Source organism: Mobula birostris, chromosome 12, assembly GCF_030028105.1.
Source record: "Mobula birostris isolate sMobBir1 chromosome 12, sMobBir1.hap1, whole genome shotgun sequence".
NCBI classification, from domain to species: domain Eukaryota; kingdom Metazoa; phylum Chordata; class Chondrichthyes; order Myliobatiformes; family Myliobatidae; genus Mobula; species Mobula birostris.
This window is the reverse complement of record NC_092381.1, coordinates 33,587,653-33,599,832: the sequence shown is the minus strand read 5'-3', so window position 1 is coordinate 33,599,832 and position 12,180 is coordinate 33,587,653. Positions and strand designations below refer to the sequence as shown.

At 41.4% G+C, this 12,180-nt stretch overlaps 1 protein-coding gene across 1 annotated transcript in view; it reads right to left on the bottom strand.

Moving 5' to 3' along the window:
• The window catches only part of rad54l (RAD54 like), a 38,394-nt gene that overhangs the window by 2,212 nt on the left and 24,002 nt on the right, over positions 1 to 12,180 (bottom strand). The window contains exons 16-18 of the mRNA XM_072274622.1: positions 6,639 to 6,717; positions 3,987 to 4,166; positions 975 to 1,138 (exon numbers count right to left, since the gene is read on the bottom strand). Coding sequence (XP_072130723.1) covers positions 975 to 1,138; positions 3,987 to 4,166; positions 6,639 to 6,717 — 423 coding nt within the window. The remainder of the gene's footprint in view (positions 1 to 974; positions 1,139 to 3,986; positions 4,167 to 6,638; positions 6,718 to 12,180) is intronic.

Genomic DNA, 12,180 nt, shown 5'->3' with positions numbered 1-12,180 from the left:
ATACAAGTGGAATGAGCTTTAAATTGAAAACCTCCCGATTAAGTACACAACTTGCATCAACCAAACTTTAGTCTCACATATGGAGGGAAAGGAAATAAGCTAAAAGACAAAATGGATTTGTAATGCATTTCCTTTGTAGTTGCAATGCTTGATAAGTTTTCCCAGCGGTAACAATGGTGTGGTCCCAAGCACATCAGGAAAAAGGCACCAAAACTTCTGATATGAGCCCTATCCTTTGCCATTCCTCACAATGTAAACTATTTATTTATTTTGTTCTATTTGTCATAGTGTACAAACTATTTCCTGCTGTTAGGGTGTATGGGGTTTCCAGAGAGGGGTAGCACCTCCGGTGGCAGGCTTGTTGTGCTCCGCCCTTTGGTTCCCTACCTGCTACCCAGCTCTCACCTGTGGCTCCAAGCAACTGTTTGCATACAACAGTGGCCACACTCTGGTACACCGCTTCGACAGGCAGAATAAACCAGGTCAGGATAGCCGGGAACGTCCAAACCCGTGGAGACTGGGATATGCCTACCTCAGCATGCAAAGCCATTTCTGGCAGACTGGGCAGGTGAGATCTACTACAAGATCCAATGGCCATGAAGGCAGTGCTACAATGCTTCAAGGAGAGCGAAGGACATATCGAGACACAGAAGGCATCATGGCTATCCACCGCAGCCAAGGAAGTCTCCAGAAGTGACGGGTTTTTGAGGCCAAGAGAGGAACTGCCCCAGTGCAACAGCTTTTTCCACTATAAAACTCCTTCCACACAGGTTACATCATTGTCAGAAACAACAGACAACCAACATTTCCTTCTGTGAGAAACTTATTTTTGCTTTTTGTTGGTTGTACCTACCATTAATGATAATATCAGCATAACTTCATACTCTGCCTTTATAGTGACTCACCACACTACTATGATTCTCTGATGCAAGATTTAAAAACAGCTGTAAAATTTATACAGATATAATTGTTACCTATCATGAGTATCACTTGCTGTGTTCTCGTTTAGAGTAAAGAGCTCCTTAAGTTCTCCAAGAGAAAAGTGTCGTTCGACATCTTGCTCCTCATCCACTACACAGCTACTCAGTGCCTTCTTGTGAGTTTGACGCTGGAAAATCTTCTCCTCGATTGTCCCCGTCTGAAACATTACAAAACAGAATTTCAAGATGTATATTGTATACATCTCTCTGACATTAAATGTACCTATTGAAAACAGTTATTTTTGGGTTACTTTATTTCAATAATGTCTTTAAAGTTTTCAATTTTAAAGTCTTTCATAGATAAGATCTTAAGGAGATTTATAGTTCAATATCTGACAAACATTACCCAGATTTTGTTAGACTAACCACCTCAACAGGTTATCAGAACATCTCCGATCTAGTAGTTATTGTCAGGGGGCACAGAAAATTTGGGGCTTATTAAGGTAATATCACTGATAATCATCGCTCAAAAGTTCTATTCAGAATATTATTAGCACTTCAATGAAGTATCATGCATGGCTCTTCCACATAAATAACATTTTATTCTTCAACCATTTCATTATCACAACCATTGTTTTAAATATGTCAACGGTATTTTATGTAGGATTAGATTACATAATTTTAATCTAGACAAGTGTGAGGTGTTCTTTGGAAGGTCAATTGTAAGAGGAAGGTATACAGTAAATGGCAGGACCTTAGTGGCCATTAATGTAGTGAGGGAGCTCAAGGTGAATGTTCACAGCTCCCTGGAAGTAGCAACACAAGTAGATAAAGACAGCATATGCTGTTGATTATAAAAGTCAGGAAGTCATGTTGCAGTTCTAGTTGCCACATTACAAGAAGGCTGTGGAGGCTTTAGAAAAGATACAGTAGAGGTTCCCTGGGATGCAGCCCATATTAAGGGGAGATTGGGTAAACTTGAATTGTTTTCTCTGGAGCATCAGAGACTGAGGGGCAATCTAACAGAAGTGTGTAAAATTATGAGAGGCATAGGGGGGAATAGTTGGACTCTTTCTCCCATGGTGGAAAAGCAAAATACCGGAGGAGGAAAGCCTAAGAGAGATGTGCAACATTTTTTGTTACAGAGAGTGGCAGGTGCATGGAATGTGCTGCCATGGGAGGTGATGGAAGTACAATCAACAGCAATGTTAAAGAGGTATTTATACAGGTACATGAACAAGTAGACAATGGATGGCTGTAGACCAGGTGTGGTTAGATAGGATTATACATTTGTCAACATGGTCTGCAAATACCTCATGGGCTGATGGGCCTGTTCTTGTACTGTGCTCTTTTGTGTTATATGTAACACTGAGAAATCCCAAAACATTTAAGCAATATAATTAGAAAAAAAAACTGGATGCCAAATGTAGAATAGCAAAGACTTGACAAAAATGAAACATGAATTTTCAGGAGTTTTTCAAGAGAGACAGATGAAAAGGCATGTTTTAATAATATTTTCTAGAAGGTAGCCCTGGAAGGAAGCCCAAGAAGGTGTTTGATACCAGAGCCAAGGTTTTATATGTTTGAGTACTGAGTGAAAGTGCAATAACATGAAATCATTAAACCTAAGATAAAGCATTGGGGACCGAGAGGCTGTCCAAGTCATCAAACTTGGGGTAAATGAGGAATGGAGTTCAGAAGGGATAAGGATAGCTATAATAAAGAGTACTGTTGACCATGAGATATAGGAGCAGAATTAGGTCATTTGGCTGATCAAGTCTGCTCCACCATTTCATTGTGGCTTATCTATTTTCCTTCTCAGTCCCAATCTCCTGCCTTCTCTCCGTATCCATTCACGCCCTGACTAATCAAGAATCTATCAAACTCTGCCTAAAATATATCCAATGACTTGGCCACCACAGCCACCCATGGCAACGAATTCCACAGATTTACCACTCTCTGGCTAAAGAAATTCCTCCTCACCCCCTTTCTAAATGGATGCCCCTCTATTCTGAGGCTGATTTATACTTGTGCATACGGGCTACGCCATAGGCCTGATTTATACTTTTGCGTAGCCCTACACCATAGCGAGCATGCGTAGTTGTGTCTGCGTCGCTCTGCAATTCACCGCCAAAATGCTGGTTGGCGGTGGGGTTCCTATGCCATTGTGTTGAGTTTCTTCGTGAGAGACACGGATGAGGAAATGCACTTCAAATATTTTCAGATGTCGGCAGGTAGATTTGACGATTTGGTTCATCGTCTCCAACCATTTATTTCACATCAGTGTACAGACATGGCGGAGAAAAGCAACCGGAAATGCGTAGGAGGAAACGCGATGCTACCAAGCGGACCAATCACGGTTGTTGTGGTCTGCGTCGCTGCGACACACAAGTTACTTTTTTGGGGAGGTGCACGTCACCCTACGGCGTAGGGTATGTAGTACCTACGGTGTACATTTGACGTAGAAGTATAAATTGGGTTTTACTCTGTACTCCGGTAATTTGTCATGACAACCCCAGAATATCACCATTCTAATTTAGTTACATACAAAAATTGTTCATTATTTCAGGCACTTTTTTGTTGGTTGAGTGTATAACACACTTTAAAGTTTAAAGTATTTTGTCTCTGTTACTCCAGCATCTACACAGTCTCTTGGCATTATGATTTCATAATGATAAAATCATTCTAAAATTCCAACCTATCTGGGATCTCCTCTTAAACAAAATGTTTTATCCCGAGCAACATGTGGTAAATCTGTGAACCTTCTCCAGAGCAATCACATCCTAATGCTGATACCTTAAGCATATTATTACACAACACATACAACACTCAGCACACATTTTAAAAGCAAGCAAATTCTCTTTACTACTCGGAATTAATTTTATAAAGCAAAAAGATGTTATGAAGAACTACACTCAAATACATCATAAACTGTTAAGACTTCTCTCCCCTGCTTTACCTGATGCTCGGCCTTTTTATTGCTTCCAATTTGACTCAAAAGACTTCATTATCTGGACGCATTAAGAGCACCAGGATTGCAATATTGACAAATCATCAGCTCCTTACCGACAAAAGCCTGTAAATGTAGCAAGTCTTCTTCTGTCCATCTCGCCATATACGAGCCATTGCTTGCTCGTCATTAGCTGGATTCCAGTCTGGATCAAACATGACCAACCGGTTTGCACCAATTAAATTCAAGCCGCACCCACCAGCTTTGCTACTCAACATGAAGATAAATTCAGGGTTCTGAAAGAATATAAATAAATAGTGAGACCCTGGCAAAATCCCACTCTAAGTATAAAATTTGAAATATAGATATTTTCTAAACAAATAAGAAGCATAAACTTAGGACATTGAAGACCTTCTCGAGGAGAAAGAGGGGAGTGAGGCCCCCCACCTCATTTTAACGAATTTTTACAGGAGCACATCAAGCAAGTCCTGATCAGCTGTATCTCTGCGTGGTACAGGAATTGTAAGGCATCTGACCACCAGTCCCTACAAAAGATTGCAAAGACTGCTGAGAAGATCATCAGGGTCTGTCTTTCACCTATTAGAGATATTTATCAGGATCGCTGCATACACTTAACATTGTCAATGGTCCCTCCCATCCGTCCAACAACCCCTTTGACCCTCTACCAACAGGCAGGAGGAACCGTAGCATTAGGACAAGAAAAGTTAGGATGAGAAACAGCTTCTTCTCCCAGACTGTAAAACTATTGAACTCTCTGCCACCACCCAGGTATTATCACATATAAAACCCTAATGGTGCTATACTATATACTTTTTAACTTGTATCGTATATGCACCTTATTATTTGTTAATTTATTTGAGGTAACATTAATTTATGTGTTGTGTGTGAGTTATATGTACACGTTGTGCAACTTGGTCTGGAGGAACAATGTCTTGTTTGGTGAAATAACTGTATACAGTTGAATAATAATAAATTTGAATTTGAAATTGATTAGTAGAAAGCAGTTGCATTTTGAATCTGAAGCTCTACGTTAGAGCTAGGATCTGAGTTAGATGCCCAGATCAGCAAATAAACTGTGTTGACAGTTCAGGTAAAAACTTAAAAGCATAGTAATAGCTGTAACCAAATATAATTACTTGCCTGATTTATATACAATGTACATAGCACAGCTTATTCTTTTTGATATGGTATTAAATCCTCCATACAAGTGTAGAATGTGCAATTACTCAGGAACATCAATTAAAAGAGATGCCTAATTATTATTTTTACTGAGATGACTTAGTTGAGATAGATATAGAAATCCACTTTCACAAAACTCTTGTGGTCCAAAAAAAAATCCTTAAATTTCAGCTGTATCATTTTAAATACAACTTTTCAAGGAATCAATCATAAGCAATCACTCAGCAGGACTATCAAGAAATTAAAAGTAATAATTGTAATCATCACACAAATTTAATTTCCCATGAATCATTTTAATTCATTGAATTATCCATAGAATTATAATATATTTTGTAAGGGCCAATGCAAAATTTCAAATGATATAATTTAACATTCTCAGATCCCTAGTAAATTACCCTACTTTACCTCTGTAACCTCCTCTCATCCCAAACCTCTCATACATCTTCATATATCTTTCACATTCTTCATTTCATTTACTGTGCCATTAGACCGTTTGGACCATTATCAAAAAGCTTGTTACAGCTACTTCTCAGCTCACAGAGTTCTGAATTTCATACCAGATGGGGAAGGGAGCCTAGAGCTTAGGCACAGAATGAGAAGACAGGGCAGACAGGTGGCCCTCATTCTCCAGTTGGTGATTGAGCTGAGATATACCAGACTGAGTTTCAGGGTATTCACATTGCTTTAAATTTCAAGCTATAGAGCACGAAATATCTATGTAGAGCAGCGGTCCCCAACCACCAGGCCGCAAAGCATGTGCTACCGGGCCACGAGGAAACAATATGAGTCAGCTGCACCTTTCCTCATTCCCTGTCACACACTGCTGAACTTGAACATAGGTTTGCCAACTGTCTCATATTTGCCAGGACATCCCGTATATAGGGCTAAATTGGTTTGTCCCATACAGGACCGCCCCGTCCCGTATTTCCCCCCCTAAGGTAGAGCATTCCCATGAAACCTTTCGTGACGAAATGGTGTAAAGTGAAGAAGCAATTACCATTAATTCATATGGGGAAAAATTTTGAGCGTCCCCAGATCCAAAAAGTAACAAGTCATACCAAATAACACATAAAACTGAAAATAAATAACACTAACGTATAGTAAAAGCAGGAATGATATGATAAATACACAGTCTATATAAAGTAGACATAATGTATGTACAGGATAATCGGGAAGATGAAGGCAAAACCGATTTGTTGGGGGAAAAAAAAATCGGCACATATGCACATGCATACATCATATGCACACGTCACGCATGCGCACACAGGTGCCAGCGCAAGGCTTCATGGTCATGGTAGTCTTTCCTGGGGTAAAGTGTCCCGGGATTTGACTGCTACTTTTGTCCGTTATTTGGGAGTGAGAAAGTTGGCAACCCTAACTGTAAAAGACATGTTGAGGTGAGTTTAACACTACTTGAACACCCCCCTCCAGTCGGCCGGTCCGCAAGAATATTGTCAATATTAAACCGGTCCACGGTGCGAAAAAGGTTGGGGAGCCCTAATGTAGAGGAATCAGGCCTTACTTCAACTTTTCTTAAACTGTTCTTAAAAGCATATGCTGTCGCTTACCGCAGGGTTATTGAAACGTTCCACTATCTTGGCTCTCTTTTTTACAGTCATTGTACCATCCAGTCTAACATAAAGGTATCTGATAGATGGAAAGGAAGTTAAAAGTAATTGTTCTTTTAATTATGAGCAAATATTTCATAGGAAATATGAAACATAGTAAATAATCCTCTCTGATCTAAAATCAGAAGATGCATAGAATCATATTACGCATGCAGCTTCAGGCTCTCTCTGTATCACGCCACCAACGATATTTATTTCAACCCACAAACCATTTAACTGGAGTCTTTAGATTGTTGTCAAAACGAGCAGCTTTTTCTCTCCAGGGTGGCAATGACAAATACCAAAGGACAAGCATTTAAGATGAGGGGGAAAGAGTTTAAAAGATTTATATGGTTGCAAGTTTCTTTTTAAACAGACAGTGGTAGGTAACTGCAATAGGCTGTGGTGGATGCAGGTACGATAGTGTATTTAAGATGTTTTTAAGCCAGACGTGATTATGCAGAGAATGAAAAAATATGCATATGTAGGCAAAAAGTTTAATTTGGCATCATATTTGGTGCAGACATTGTGCATCAAAGGGCCAGTTCCTGTGCTGTACTTTTCTATATTCTGTCAGTCATGCAGTTTCAGGTCAAGTGCCACAAAGTCTTAACAACCATCACTGTTAACACTGGGGCAGAAGTAGCTTCATAACTAGTATCAATCAATTACAAAATCAAACAGCTTTTCTTTACTTCTCCACTCTTTCTTCATTTTAGCTATAAATTTCAAAATAATACACCCAACCTTCCTAAAAGAAAAGTTGTGGATTCTATGCTGAATTAGAACGCCGAACACAGTACAGGCCTTTCGGCCCACAATTTTTGTGCCGGCCTTTCAGCTTACTCTAAGATCAATCTAATTCTTCCCTCCTACACAGCCCTCCATTTTTCTACCATCCATGTCTCTAAGAGTTTTGTAAATTCCCCCAGTGTATCTGCCTCTACCACCATCCCTGGTGGCGCTTTCCTCACACTCACCATTCTCCATGTAAAAAAAACAACTTACCTTGAACATGTCCCTAAAATTGTCTCCAATCATCTTAAAATAATGTCCCCTTGTATTAACCATTTCCACCCTAAGAAAAGGTCTCTGGCCATCTACTCTGCCTGCATGTGATCCATCCGCATCTATCAAAATGTTTTTTTTAATGCCACCATCATTTCTGCTTTTATCACCACCCCTGGCTCCCATCACACTCTGAATAAACAACACGCCCTGCAGATTTCCCTTGAACTCCCCCCTTCACCCTGAATGCATGTCTTCTGGTATTTGACCACTATTTATTGTCCTTTCCTTATTGCCTTTGAGAAGCTGATGGTGAGCCATTGCCTTGATCTGTTGGAAGGTACCTCCATCGATCAACACACACAAAATGCTGGAGCAACTCAGCAGGCCAGGCAGCAGCTATGGAAAACAGCATAGTCGACATTTTGGGCTGAGACCCTTCAGCAGGACTAGAGAAAAAAAGATGAGGAGTAGATTTAAATGGTGGGGCGAGGGGAGGGAGAAATACAAGGTAATAGGTGAAACCGGGAGGGGGAGGGATGAAGTAAAGAGCTGGGAAGTTGACTGATGTCAGAGGCAGATAGATGGCCATGGAGAATGGGGAAATCTAATCGTTGAGGACAGAAGGCCATGGAAGAAAGAAAAGGTGGGGGGCGGGGTGAGGAGCACCAGAGGGAGGCGAGAGAGGAAAAAGAGGATGGGGTATGTGAGGTGGGGTGGGGAGGCATTACCAGAAGTTCAAGAAATCACATGTTCATGCCATCAGGTTGGAAGCTACCCAGATGGAATATAAGGTGCTGTTCCTCCAACCTGAGTGTGGCAAAAATCTCGACAGTGGAGGAGGCTATGGATGGACATGTTGGAATGGGAATGGAAAGTGGAATTAAAATGAGTGGCCACTGGGAGGTCCCACTTCTCCTGGCGGATGTAAATGCTCAGCGAAGTGGTCTCCCAACCTAGTTTGGGTCTCATTGATATACAGGAGGCCACGCCACCGGACACAGTAGATGACCCCAATAGACTCACAGGTGAGGTGTCGCCTCACCTGGAAGAACTGTTTGGGGTCCTGAATGGTAGTGAGGGAGGAGGTGTAGGGGAAGTGTAGTACCTGTTCTGCTTGCAAGGTTAAGTGCCAGGAGCTACATCAGTGAGGAGAGACGAATGGACAAGGGAATCGCTTAGGGAGCAATCCCTGTGGAAAGCAGAAAGTGGGGGGGGGGGGGGGGGAGGAGGGAGGCAAGATGTGCTCAGTGGTAGGATCCCGAGCAACACACACAGAACATGGGAGAACTCAGCAGACCACACAGCATCGATGAAAAAGAGTACAGTCAACGTTTCAGGCTGAAACCCTTCAGCAGTACTGGAGGAGAAAAGCAGCTGAGGAGTAGATTTAAAAGATGGGGGAGGGGAGAGAACCACCAGGTGAAAGGTGATACCTGGAGAGGGAGGGATGAAGTGAAGAGCTGGGAAATTGATTGGAGAAAGAGAGAAGGCCATGGAAGAAAGAAAAAGGGAGGAGGAGCACCAGAGAGAGGCGATGGGCAGGCAAGGAGAAAAGGTGAGGGAGGGAGAGGAGAAATGGTGAAGTAGGGGGGTGGGAGGCATTACCAGAAGTTTGAGAAATTCGATGTTCATGCCATTAGGTTGAAGGCTACCCAACCTCCAAACTTAGTTTGTTCCTCCAAACTAAGGGTGGCCTCATCACGACAGTGGAGGCGGCCACAGATGGACATATTGGAAGTGAATTAAAATGGGTGGCCACTGGGAGATCCGGCTTGTTCTGGCATATGGAGCATATATGCTCGGCGAAGTGGTCTCCCAATCTATGTCTGGTCTCACCGATACACAGGAGGCTACACTGGGGGCACTGAACACAGTAAATGACTCCAACAGTCTCACAGGTGAAGTATCACCTCACCTGGAAGGACTGTTTAGTCCTAAATGGTAGTGAGAGGGGAGAAGCGGGGCAGATGTAGCACTTGTTCTGCTTGCAAGGATAAGTGCCAGGAGGGAGGTCAGTGGGGAGGGATAAATGAACAAGGGAGTCGCATAGGGAGTGATCCCTGAGGAAAGCAGAAAGTGGGGTGGGGGGGAGAGTAAAGATAGCCTTGGTGGTGGGATCCAGCAGGAAGGCGTGAAAGGCAACGAGGTAATGACCAGACTTTTTCAACATCTCTTCATTTCAACCAAAAGACATCACCAGTGACAGTACATCATACCCTCACTATCATGTTTATTAAGAGGAGAGATAAAGCCACAAGTTAAAAAAAAATCTCACATAAAGAGTGTCGCCTCTTCACTTCTGGTCATCGAGACTGTGAAGATTGAAGCCTGTGATAAGCATCCTAATCAGTGAGATAAAGAAATGTTGCCATCTGAGGCAATTTGCATCATTTCAGTAATTTTTACCCACTGTGTATTTTGCTCTCTGTATTAAGTCCGTATTTTAGATTCCAGCCACGTTTTTAAAGCAGCATTTAATCAGGCTTCAACCGATTGAACAACTGTTTCAAAAACAGGCGAACTTGATTGCAGAGGTAGGATTCAGGGAAATCCTAAACCAGGAAAGAAAGACGGCAGGGTGGAGAAATTTTAGGACTACAATTAAGAGATACAAAAGACTCTTGTGCTGCAGTAGGGGAAGATATGCATTCCCAGAAATGGGGCATATTGCAATTATTGCATCATTTGCACATGCAGCAAGAAACAAGAGTTGAAAGAATTGTTTATAGGCCATCAGCAGGTAAAGAACAGATTTTGTTTTTACAATCATCCAAAAGTTAATTTTGTCAGAAAATACAGTCACTCAATATGGTAACCACACCTCAATAGTGTTGTAATGAATGGTACCAAAAGCACATCATACCGATTAAAAAATCAGTGAAAGTGAAGAGAGGAATCTAGTTCTGTCTATGAAGGTTCGCAGTCATCCAGGTCACTGTATATCAAGCAGTAGTAAATCAAGGCGAGGTTGGTTGTCTGGAAGACATTTTGCCACTCATCCGAGAAGCTTCTTCAGTTCTGATCCACGGTGGGTCGTTTTCCGGCTTATAAACTCTGAGTTGTTTAAAGGTATAGCGATCACCTATGAGGGTTGTTAAGAGTTGTAGAGGTAATGAGAGGGTCCTTAGTCTTACCTTTGCATGAATGGAGATGTGAACTGTTGTGGAGACGCCGAGGTAAGGATGTTAGGACTGGATTGCAAGTAGCTGATAGTGTCATACACCACCCCCTCTGCTCAGGGATGGGTTTTCCAGTTTGACCAAGATGGCTTTCAAACCTCCTCCCTATCCAACATGTGCATCAAAAACCAACAGACAGAGGTAGAGCAAAGCAGACAGGAAAACGTAGTCATCCCATAGATACTCAGAAACTCAGAAGGATTTTCAACAAACCCCAATCCCTGTGTTTTTCAAACCTTCAAACAGACTCAGACAGAAACTTGTCCACCCCAAGGATCCCACACCCAAACATACACAGAGCAATATTATATATGCTATCCAATGCAATGAGAACTGCACAGATCTGTATATAGGTGAAAAACACAACCACTTCACATACAGATGGCCCAACATAGGAGGGCTAACACTTCAGGTCAGCTGTATATATACACTTACAGGACAAGGGACACTCCTTTGATGATAACAATGTGCACATTTTGGACAGGGAGGACAGGTGGTTTGAAAGAGGGGTTAAAGAAGCCATCTTTGTCAAACTGGAAAATCCATCCCTGAATGGAGTACGACACCACTTAGTTACAATACACTATAAACAACTCAGAGTTTATAAGCCAGAAAACTACCCACCATGGATCAGAGCTGAAGAAGCCTCTCAGATGAGTGGTGAAACGTCTTCTAGACAACAAGTCCAGTTGCCTTAATCTAGTTCTGCCATTCATAGGAAAAAAATATGAATGTACTTCAGATTTTTGAATTTAATATTATGGTAGATTGCTTGTAGTGGGAGTATCGACATTTTGGGCATTCATAACCATTGCACAGTCTGTATTTATTTAATTATTTGTCACCCATATAAATTTCGCGAGCTATAATATTATTTTGTATCTCAAATTTCTGAATAATGAGTTGTGAATTCTGCAAAGGTGAAATTCCATTACCCAAATGGCTGAAGGCAGATTGCAAGCAACATAGGAACCAGGATTCTACGGCAGGACACAGTTAAAGACATTTGGTGGCAGAAGCACATAAGGAGAATTGAAAACAAGGTTAAGAATTTTAAAGTTGTGGCATTGCTGGGCCAGGAGTTAATGCTGGTCAGCTAGGACCATTGGTGCAAAGGATATGATGAGAATTGGGATACAGGTAAAACTTACATGAACATTTAGAAATCCATATGTTGATATATCAAAATTAACTTGTGATTTTGTGATGACATTACACAGAAAGGATGCGCAAATGCCCATCTGAAAACACTTTCATCTCAAGCCCCACGCTAAAATTTTCAAATATAATCTACATTAACACTTTAATCTAAA